General features: G+C 31.5%; 1 protein-coding gene across 1 annotated transcript in view; it reads left to right on the top strand.

The window, feature by feature from the left end:
- Positions 1–1467: 1467 nt before the first annotated feature.
- The window catches only part of LOC124367990 (ester hydrolase C11orf54 homolog), a 42003-nt gene continuing 31029 nt past the window's right edge, over positions 1468–12441 (top strand). Inside the window, exon 1 of the mRNA XM_046825254.1 lies at positions 1468–1665. Coding sequence (XP_046681210.1) covers positions 1533–1665 — 133 coding nt within the window. The 5' untranslated portion in view covers positions 1468–1532. The remainder of the gene's footprint in view (positions 1666–12441) is intronic.

Genomic DNA, 12441 nt, shown 5'->3' on the forward strand with positions numbered 1-12441 from the left:
TCAACCCTTCTCACTATAGTTAGTGTTGTTTTCTCTGTCGGAAACTATCAACAACCAAAATCATATGTAGAAACATAGACTCGGATAACTCTGTCCAATCCACATTTTCTGACCAGGGTCCGAAATGGCTGGCTACTGAACTGGTTTTCAAACAACGCTTTGGCAGATTTGATTTACACAACGACTAGAAGACAGCATTCTTCACACTCTGTAAAAAGGATAGTCAAAGGTATGGACAGGTAGAAAAAGATTAGGGGTTGTCTTTTTAAACCTCATGTCCAGTAGGTTCTTCGGCTAAGTATCCTTAGAGTGCAGAAAATTGCATGAACAAGATGCAAAACAACTGCTAATTTTTGACATTTCTATAGACTTGTATTTAAATCCAGATCTCACGCTTAGTCTAAGTGATTTTGATGAAAATTTGAGGATTGGTGTCATCCAGTAATAGGTGAGAAGTAAATTTGAGAACAGATACTCTTTTTCAATATTTCTGTGAGTGTGGTTCTTCTACAGTTTCCATTATACAAACCTAAAGTTAACTTCAACATTGAAAAAATGTGCGTTCTATTTAAACATACACTAAGATTTTGTGAATTGATTAAAAAAGTAGAAATTCATTCTCTCTTTATTGTATTGTAAAAATTGTAAGACATGTTTTTTTCATTCAAGTCTACCTCTTCCTTCCTTCAGCTTCATTAAAAACAATATCTTTTTAAATAAATACAGTTATTTATTAGAACAAATTATTCTTATCAGTTTGTAGTAAAAAGTTTATTATAAAAAAGTGCATTTTGGATGAGTGCTGTGTTGGTCTTTCTGAAGAGCGCTGTTTATTATTGGTAAGTTATAGAATCAAGAATTTTATTGCCATTGACAACTTCACATTGAATAGGCAAAGTCAACTTATTTTTCTAATTTACAATTACATTTTATAGTGTTTTTAGTTAAAATAAGTTTGTAGCCTAATAATTTGAGTGAATAGAAACCCCAGTTTTTTGCATTGCCTGTTTGCATTGACAATCAATAATTGAGTCAGGACAATGAGAATTCACAATCATTGTGCATTCTAATTCTATTTGGTCATGCCATAGATCATCCATGAACTCTAAAATTGATTAGTGATATTTTTAACAGTATTTTTTAATGGTGGCTTTTATATTGGGAAATTCTAGAACTATTTTTAACTACTATAATATTTAAGGTGGAGAATTAATGAACCACAGCAAGTTTGGCTAGAAAGGTGAAAGAGAAAATGGTCACCATTTTTGTAGGGATCATCCAAATACAATATCTTGTAGTAATGCTCACAACTACTTGAAAATGGAATGGAATGGAATGATATGCTTGTACAGTGTATCATCTGAGAGCATTAGCAAGATGGAATTTTGGATCATTATCATAAAATAGTCCATTGAAATGCAAGTCACCTTTGCAAGTCCATTAATATTTAATGCATCCAGACAGTGCTGGCCCAACAGTACCTCTGTGACTTTTGTCATTTGTGTTTTATTTCTGTGAAACTAAACATAAAAATGATTTTGATTCAAATTATCTTACTGTATATTTTAAACACTATGTGCAATCCTGTAGGAAAGCAAAGCTCAGAAAATCTGTTGGTGGAAGAAATGTCCTTGTTCCTTCCTTCTTTGGAGAGTGTTGCTGAAGGTATTGGAAGAGTGTTTTTCATGTTGTTTGTAATCCTATATAAATGTGAAAGTGCTTTTGTTTGTTTGCTTTGCTTTCATACATAAACCATTCAACTGATTGCACTGAAATTTTACATGGACATTCATACGGTCCCAAGGATGAATATAGGCTTTTATGTTGATATTATTGTTTTCATGTTCTGGCTCTACTGAAAGAAAGGTATCTTAACAGTGCATATACTTTTATATATACTATTTTATACTTTTATAAAATAACCATTAAAGAGGTTAGTAATGATATGGATCACTAACAGATGAATCTTTTAATGTTAAGACAAGAGTCCCTTCACAACTATTTATATTCTTTTTTTTATAATTTGCTATTATGTCTTTTTAATATTTGCTGTATTTTTAATTTGGTAAAATATTTTATTTTACCGTTTGTTAGTTTTCAGTTATATTGTTTAATTTTATTTTTGACTTCTTATTTTAGATTATTGGATTTTGCGAGTCTTGATAATTTCTGAGGTTAATAATTTTATGTTTTTCATATTTTAAATCTTGTGTAATCCAAGTAAGCTTTTATTTTTCTTTTTAATTTTTGTAATGGGAAAACAGAGATTAAAATATTGTATGAAGATACTGTCAAAAAAATCATACTTCTCATCAAATCAAGAATAAAATACTGAATGCCAGGTTTCTTTTTCCAATGAGATTTGAAAAGTACCATATTATCAAATGAGAATATTCTTCCAAAAAGGGTCAAGACCTTTGAATTTTACTTAGGTTTACAGAAGTTCAAACATTTGTCTATCATGGTCTAATAAGTATACTATAATCCCAGAAACTTTAGTATCATTCATTGTAATATTTGTCAGGAAATTATCTGTACAGGATTAACACGTTGGTGTCGCTCTAGTAAGAAATTCAATTAAGTAATTCATTCCATGGCATGTTAAAACGTTTTTAAGTTCCATTACCTCTTTAGATTCATCTAACATGTTAACATTAAAATCTCCTGTAATGGTTAAATATTTATCTTATCCTTCAAGAAGTTCTATGAGAGAGTTTAGCATATGTAAAAATTCTTTATTGTTAAATTGAGTTGTTCTATATACACCTGCCAATATAAAACTAAACCTTTCTACCTTAAATTTATTCTGAAATTAAAGTATAGCTTTCTATATTAAAGGGTTCAAGTTTAATTGTAGATCAATTCAAGTTACTCTTAGACATAAAAGTATAACTTGTATTTATCTCTCTCAATGTTTTTCTAGAGTTGATAGACAAATAACTTGAATATGTTATGTGGTTTTTACGTTAGATGAACACTGTTCAAAAAAGCTATAATAATTATAATGGTGGTATAATAATTATAAACATAAATAAATACATTTGCTAATTAATAATTGATGCGTTTCATGTTTTTATGTTTGATAACTGCATTTCACTGTTCATATTTCACAATTAAATTTCACTGTTAGTGTTCCTTGTTTTACGTTTCAACATTTTTTATATAACGGCGAACCTAGTTTTTAAATGAGCTAAGTAACTTAATCAAATTGAAAATAAATTAATTAAAGAATTAAAAGAACAAATTAGAATTGATGTAAAAGAACAAGGAATTATTACAAAAAATAGTAAACCTGTACTTTTCCTGTTAAAAATGTTTAAGATAAAATTGAAAATGTTTGAAATCAAAATCAAATATTTGGTTCCAGTTGTTCAACAAATTGCATATATTGTAATATCAGAAAAAGAAGAAGATTTTAAATTAACAAAATTATCATCTTCAATACTGTTAAAAACTAAAGTTATTGAATAATACATAGTAATTGAACCAATACATCCTGGAACAGCAAATATAAAAAGACTTGTGAACATTATTAACAGACAACTATGTACCAAAAGATCATTTATATTTTCAAGGAGATTTAAAAAAGTATACTGGAACTTTATGGAAACCTAATTCAACCTATTAAAATAATGATCCAGCAACTAAATAATAATATATGAATTTAATCCAAAAACTTTGAGTAAATCTGCCAGAATATGGCAATTAAGATTTTAGCGATGTGAAAATAAAAGATTTAAAAATAAAAATAATATTGTACTATAATTATATGTCACAGTTAAGTTGTGTCCAAAAAAAAATATTGAGTCATAATGAAAAAGGTGATAAAAAATTGATATAACTACATAAGTAGAAAAAATATGTGAGTTTAGACAATAAAAAATGTATTATCAGAATAAAACCTAGTATTGATACACACATGATGTGATTGTTAAAAAATCAAATATTTAAACTTATAAAACTATTAGAAAACAGATTTTTTTGTTTAAATGTTCCAAATATGCAAAATTCCGACACATAAAGACATAAACATTTCAAATTGTTCCAATTTGTTAAAAATATTTACGATTGATTTTAATTCTCGAAAAGGAAAAGGTCTTCTGGCTTGATGCATTTCTGAACCCTTTGCATTCATTTTTTGAAAGAATGAACATTTGTAAACCTGATACTGTACTCTATATGCTCTTGCTTTCAAATCCATGTTTGCCATATAACTTTATTTTCTTGGTTCAGTCAAAGAATTATTTTAATATGATTTTAAACCTTTGTACTAAAAATCATTCTGCATTTGAATTTTTTAATTCGAGTTCTAGAACTAAAGTATGTGAATTTTGAATTCTGTGTTTGAGAATAATTTGTAGAGGTAAGAAGATTTTACCAAATACATTCATGTACCAAATACATTTTTGAATGTTTTTAATGGTTATTGGTAAGAAGGCTATTAAAGAAAAAGAATTATTATGATTAAATTTTTAGTATGGATTTAAACAATAATAAAACTTATTACAATTAAACACTCATACTAAGGATAGCAATCATTAAATAATAAAATCAAATCAAATCAATTTTTTTTGCCAGGACATTATCACATGTATAGCAATAGTCAAAATATTTTAAAATTAATATCTAAAATTTAAAACTTTCATTTCGCCTCAAACCACATTCAAACATACAAATTTTCAGCCACTCCACATTCATCCAGCCAATATTCCCATTTCCAGCGCCGGTAGTCAGTTTGCTAATTGTGCGGTCACCCAGTCGAATGCCATAAACTCGTCAGCACTATAAAATGCTTGCGACACTAAAAAGCGCCTTAAACGAGTTTTTAACACCTTAGGCGTTGGGGCATTTCTTAACTGATCTGGCAACTTGTTGATGAACCGAATACCTGCCTGGGAGGGCAAGTGTTCGTAAACCCCCGTCCTGTGTCTTCCAGTTGGGTAGGCATCTCTGCCTCTTGTCTCATACTCGTGTATGTCACGATGTCAATAAAGTTTCACTCTTAACAGATTGTCTCTTTCTTATTCAGAATCACATGGAATATTGTCTGTATTAATACCTTTTTGGAATTCCATATAAAATTCCACCGTAATCGAAAAGTAAGACGTTTTTATAGTATTGAATGAATTTTGTTGATAAATCTCGATATTTAAAAGGTCTTAAGTAATTAATATGATGTGATAAATTTGTTTGGTTTAAGGCTTTACGATACGATGCATTATAATGAAAAGAAGAGTACTTTTTCCAAAACTTTAGTTTGCTTACAATATCTTTTAAATAAAATCTATATATGACCCTATCTAAAATGTGATAATGAAGAATTATAAACATTTTGTCAACTGTTCTAGAAGTTTATTATATTATAATTGTTTTCTTTTATAAGGTTTTAAAGTTAAGAACTGTAGAGAATTTGCAGAGTTCATTTATATGGGACAAATTTACCTATTTAGTAAAATAACTTTTTGTTTCAAGAATTGTTTTTCAGAAAGTTTTGCAATGTTTTTCAAAATTCATAAGCTTTTTTAAAAAAATGGTTTAAATTTATTTTGTATTGACTGTTTGAAAATTAACTTTTAAAACGTAGTTACATTTTATTAGACTACTATTTAGTGATTTTTCCATTCTTTGATTTTAGTTTTTTAATTGTTCTAAAGCTTGTACTGTTTTATTTTTAGATTCAATTTTAATATATTATTTACAGATTTTTCAACATTTATTTCTTGATGGCTGCAAAAGAGTTGTAAGAACTTTTACTATATATGATTTTATAGATCTTTTTTAGGTTTTTAGGCAGTATTTATATTTGTGGCTCCAAAAGTGGACTAGGAGTGACAATATATTATCTACCTACTCTCAAGAAATATACATAGTTTATCCAACACACAAAAATATAGACAGTACAACAATAATTTGATATCTTTCCACAAACATTCATTAAATAAACTGGTATAGCTGATGTATTTCAAATCAATACAGCACTTACGTATTATTCTTGATTGTTATAATATTCATAAAAATATATGGTGCAGAAGCTGAAGAACACATCAAAAACCTAACAATGTAGAAAAATATGTAAATTTAGAGTGATGTTTAAAAGCGTGAACGAAAACTTTAGAAAAGTGTATTGTTTTATTTTACAACACACTTTTTTGAACTTTTAAACTATTGCTAAAATTGCAAACATTACTCTGGCCACAACCTAGCTTAATTTCTTGTAGCATCTTTTTGTCATTAGATATTTTAGCTAATGAACGGATAGCTGAAAACTGTATGAGCTGTAACGTTGTAAAGTTACATATAACTTAATGCAAGAAATAACAACTTTCCAAAATTCAGAATACCAGCACAATTTAATTTTATTCTGCAAACCAATTATTGAAACAGAACTGTAATAGTAAGATTGTTTCCTACGTTTGTAAACTCAAATATAAGTTATATTTCTTACAAAAATATACTTTTTCAATCAGTTTCTAAAATAGATTGTTTAAATTCTTAAATATTTAGATTTAAAACTCCAAATATTTACTTACCTTTGTGTATATGACGATGAGATGATTGCGCACCTAGCAGATACAACACAAACTAATTTCAGCCCTGTTATCTGGTGGCAAAGAGCAGAGATAACTCTGCTGCATTATTTGCAGAACATAAGTAATTTTGTTATGCATAGAGTAGAAATAAAAAAACAAATATTAGTCAAATATATGTAAAAACTTTTTAAATATGCAAACAATTACTCAATCTGCTCACATGAGTGTAGTTTCATTGAACTGATAAATATAAGACACGGACCAAATAAAATTAGTTGCTCTAATAATGTGATATAGTTTCTGGTTACTTAACCCAATTTTGGCCATCACATGTATAGATAGCAGCACGATAAAAGTTGTTCCTGTTTTTTGGCTTTTAGCTTGTTATCGCGATACAAATACTGATACCGCTACCACTCCTAACTGTTGAAGAATTATATTTTAATAGTGGCTTAATAAAAGGTAAAATCTGCTATGAATTTGAAGACGAAACTACACGAATAATCTAGTAAGACATTTTCACAATATTTTGTAATATGCTACGTACAGTTTTTTTTTTCAAATATTGGAGTGACGGAATGTTTAAAGCGATGATCACTCTATGAAATATTGTAAAAGTATGTATATAAGCTTAATAATAAATTTAAGATTTTAAAGAAATATATCACTGCCCTCAGTAATCAACAAAGACTACTGTAATCATAAATACCTACTGGTCTAATCACAAAAACAAACAGAAAACTGCTTTGATATTGTAAAGAGATAACTGAAACAAAAACCAATGAAACATCCTATTACTCTTCTAGTCAAAGGGTTAATCATCACCGATCAAACCATAATCTCATTTAGATGTAATGATTATTTTGGAAACATTTGTAATAATCTGAATAAATTCCCTATTTCCTCAAAGCTTTATATGGGTTCATACAGTTATATAATATTATCAGTAATTTCGAACAAATTATTTAAAATTATCCGATAAACATTATTTAAAAAAGGAAATCATCTTAAGCGGCTAGTTAGGGTGTAAACATGACTACAATATCGTTCAAATATGGAAAGAATTATCATCCTAGCATGAGAAAAATACTTTTTCAATTTCATCCCCGAAGGAAATAGGATTTTCTGAACATTTGCCATCGTTCAGTGATACAAAAAACAAATTTCATATAAAGACTTTATCTCAGAAAATATAGAGATAATCATTAACGCTTTAATCATCCGCTATTATACCCTCTAGAATTTTGATGAATTACCAGAGATTAGCCTACCTCGAGGTAATCTCTGGGTTTGTTGTTCGTCTCTAGGTTTTGTTGTTCGTAGTCATCAACGTTGTTTGTCACAGCAATGACAGCATGCACTGACAATCGGAGACATTCGTGATCATATCCTCTTGAATTTTAATATGTTAACAGACAGGTACTATCTCTATACTCTATATATGATCCATTCTATCTATATGTTCATTGTCATGCAATAAAAAATAGTAAGTTGAGAGCACTGCCATAACAAATTTATGAATAAAAACACGTGGTTTATAATACATTAAAATAAGTATAATAATATGGCAATATGAATGAACCACGCTAATAGCCGTTTAAATAGTGAAACGGTTTTACTCGGTTAAACATAAAGTTCGTTATATTTATAAAGAAACAAGGATTTAGTAATATAATACATTTCCTCCTAAAATACACTTCAGTTTTATACATTTTTGGAAGCTACCGTTGGTCAAAATTTTGCTTACAAACTTTTATCTGGTGAGATACAAATAATACAGATACAGATGAGTCAGAGGAGCCTACGGCTACGAGGAACTGAACAGAAAAACTCCACTTCCCCTGTCATCTGATGGACAAAAGCATCCAACCACATGCCGGAGTGGCCTGCGGACGGGAAACCATCCATGTGCAGGCATTTAGGTTTTTTTTAGAAATGCCAGATAAAATGCTCAAAATGAAATGTTTATTTGTGTATAAATGCAAACAGAAACGGTTTCAAATTACTTCACCAGTCTTAAAATGAAATCGGCACTGCATGTGCCAGTAACATGTAACAGTTCAATAAGTCGATGCCTGGAAAAGATTTGGTCCTCTTGTTTTGAGTTTTGGGGTGGTGATGATCTGTATGATCTGGTAGTGATGATGGTAAACATTCTCGATATTACTGAAGAACTTTCTGAGGTAGGCCTGGTCTGAGGTGGCACTGAGCTCTGATGTTGTGATCTCGCGTGATATCTCCAAAGAAGAGGATAGTTCTAGGTGATTGAGAGTTGTTCGTACTCTCATCTTGTTTGATTTAGGGACAAGTCTTTTTGGGAGCTTCACAATTCAATCAGGTATTCTGATAGGCGTAACAGGGTGAGCTACATTGCATCCACTACCACTTGATGAAGAGGCGTTCAGGCCTGGCAGTTGGAATGTGTGAAATCGAGTTTCCCACATTAGACATCCACATTTCCCTACGGTCTCTATTTAACGAGTGGATTTGGTCTGTTGCGTCTTCTTGTCTCCCAATCCTCTTAGACGTTTCAAAGATGTCCTTAGATTCCTCAGTACAACTATGTTCTTTGCGAAAGTTTTGTCTATCAACCTAATGCTTGGGCCCAGATATTTAAAGAGTTAAACAGGCAACGACTAGTCAAATCAACCGACTACAGTCCAACACTATACTAGTTTTACTGAGGTGTCCCAGACAAAAAGAAATTTTTCATCCTTACTTCCTGCTTTCCATTACACAGATCCTTAGAACATTCAATCTTTGAGTAACATTACATTGATCGATGTTTTTTTCTATAAAATTGAAATACGTTCGTTTTAACAAATTTGATATGTTTACCACGAATCAGATATATTCATAATGTTGCATGTTTTATTGAATATCACAATCCCTATCACATGCACATGCACATCTATTGCACCACTCAGTGCAATGCATCTCGGAGTTCATGGCGTCACCAAATCCCTCTTTTCAAAAAAAAAAAGGTTCAGAATTGAGCAGCGTTGCCAATCGGGTGGTAATTACCACATTTTGTGGTAATTTAAGGTCTCGGTGGTATTTCAGGTGGTAATTTTGCCCCGGTGGTAAATTGGTGGTAACTTTAAATTAATTAGGGAAAACAACGAACACTGAGAATTCCGCTTTCAGGTAACCTGATTGATTTCCCATTCAACACATTCAATCGATATAATATTACAATATGTATTCAGATTGTTGTTGTTTTTAATACTCTATGCTAAGATAGAAATTGACGGTTGGCATAGTTAGTCTATGATAACAACAACACCAGGGATATTTAGTCTATGCTGTTAGTAATAGTGTTAGTGTTCTTCTTCTCTTGAATTTTGGTTTCTATTTTCTTATTTCTTCTAGTGAAGTTATTCAGTTGAGATAAGTTGATCAGTTTAATGGATGATAAGATTTCATAGCCGTGTGAGTTGGCTTTAGTTAAGTACGTTTTTCCAAGATACGTAAGATTTCAAGTTTTCTTTATCGTGCATTTTAATCCGTGGACCTAGAATAGTAAAGTATGTAGTGAAATTGTGTAGACTGTGGCCAAGGTATAGGCTACAAAAATGTAGCAATATTTTTTCTTCTCGGACTAGCCCATTATTTTTATTGTGTTCATGTCATAACTGTTAGTAGTGCTTGGCCAATCTTTTCCCCTTGGACCATTATTTTATAGTGCATATAACTTAAGAACGTAGATCTCTTTTTTGCAATGCTATTTTTCTTCTTGGACTATTATTTTTAGAGTGTAGATGACACTTTTGAGAGCTAGCTTTGCTGCTTTAAGTTCATACAAATCATTTGTTTTGTAAATATGATTAGGGGCCTATAGCTAGGTAACGACCTAGTCCTATTTATGCTTTGTAATACCTACTACTAGCCTATCTGCTCTGCTTCATAATTGTTTTCCCTAAGCTTAACTAAACATCACCTAACTATAGTTAGTGTTGGCCTAACTAATTTACATTTTCCATTTACAATCCATCTAACTTTGAACTAGCTTTATTGACATGAATCTCTAATTGGACTAACTTAAGTTACTAAGATGGATAAGTTTATTATTAAAGGTAGGCCTAAGCCTAAGAAAGATGAAGATGAGAAAAAAGACAAAGATGATGAAAGTAGACAGAGCAAGTCGTTTGTAGAAAGCTCACATGGTGAATCGAGCAAAAAATCTATTTGGCCTAGTTCAATGTCTCTTGCAATCCCAATGGAGTACGAAGACTTAGGAATAGATCCAGATGATCCAGAACCATTAGGTCAAAGCTCTAGTGAGGAGGACCAGGTTAATATTGCTGCTAGTAGCAAGGAAACTGAGCTTGATACAGACCTAGCCGTACACTCAACTTCAAATACCACCCAACCAAAAACTGCTGCTAGGCCTAAAATTGTGTCTAGGTTTACCCATACTGCCACCATTAGGCCTAGTAAAAAAGAAAGAAAATTCAATTCAAACTGGTTGAATGACCCCCAGTTCAAAAACTGGCTACAAAAAAAAGTCAAAGAAAGAACCGGACAAGACATGGCATATTGTAGTGTCTGTGATGCAGTCATGGGGGCGCATAAAACAGAGATTGTGCGTCATGGAAAGTCCCTCAAGCACCTAAAATTAATCAAGGAGATAGCCACTAACAAAGACTTAAAAAAAATTGTTCAAAGAACTACAACAGATAAAAGTGTCAAACGAGCAGAATTAAAATTAGCCGGCCTAATTGCAACCAACAACCTGCCCTTTTCGCTGATGGATACATTGATTCCGCTGTGCAAATCGGTCTTTCCGGACTCAGAAATTGCTGCTAAACTGTGTATGAAACGCACTAAAACAACAACTGTGATTAAAAAAGCCTTAGGTCCCGCATTCATGGAATTGATTTACCAAAAACTAAGGGCACCAGGATCGTTTTTCTCCTTGATCATGGATGAGACAACGGATCAGGCATCGGTTAATCAATGTGCCCTCACAGTTATCTATATTGATGATGTAACTGGAACGCCAAAAACTAATTTATTTGACATGTTTGAAGTCAAATCTAGCACTGCTGATGAATTATTCACTGGTATGATGAACTCGCTGAAATCAAAAAATATACCCATTGAAAACTTAGTGGGATTTAGTTCTGACACATGTAATGTGATGGTGGGGCAGCATCATTCGGTTTTTTCACTTTTGAAAATAGAAATCCCTCACATTGCATGTGTCAAGTGTTCTTGCCACATGATCCACCTGGCGGCAAGTAAAGCATGTATGAAGTTACCAAAGACAGTGGAGGATTTGCTCCGAAATCTTGGGGCTCACTTCAGCAGAAGTTTTGGGAGACAGTCTGCCTTTGTACAGTTCCAAGAGTTTTTTCAAGAGGAAATCCACAAAATACTATCACCAGCAGTAACAAGATGGCTGTCATTAAAATCTTGCGTTGACAGAGTGATTGAACAATTTCAACCGTTGAAGGCCTACCTGCTGACCGCTTCTGTCGAAGACCCGTCAAACACAGTGGATAGCATGTTAGCTGCTATGAACAACCAATTTATCTACTTATACTTGGAGTTTATGTCTTATGTTCTTGGTATGCTAACAGATTTTAATGTAATGTTCCAATCCGAAACACCACTTCTCCATAGATTGCGACCAGAGGTTCACAAGATGCTTCAAGATCTGTGTACAAACTACATGGACTTAAACTACATTAAAAATACACCCATCATGTCCATTGAGCATTCAAACCCCCGTCATTTCCTGCAATTAGAACAAATATATTTAGGCATTCAGGCAACAGAAACATTTAATGAATTAAAGAAAAATGCAGAAAAGAAAGATATTGAAGTTTTCTTAAAAAGTATTTTAAGCTTCTATGTGGAATTGGTCACACAAATCAAATCTAGATTTGATTTTTCTGATGAAGTT

Source organism: Homalodisca vitripennis, chromosome 8, assembly GCF_021130785.1.
Source record: "Homalodisca vitripennis isolate AUS2020 chromosome 8, UT_GWSS_2.1, whole genome shotgun sequence".
Lineage (NCBI taxonomy): Eukaryota > Metazoa > Arthropoda > Insecta > Hemiptera > Cicadellidae > Homalodisca > Homalodisca vitripennis.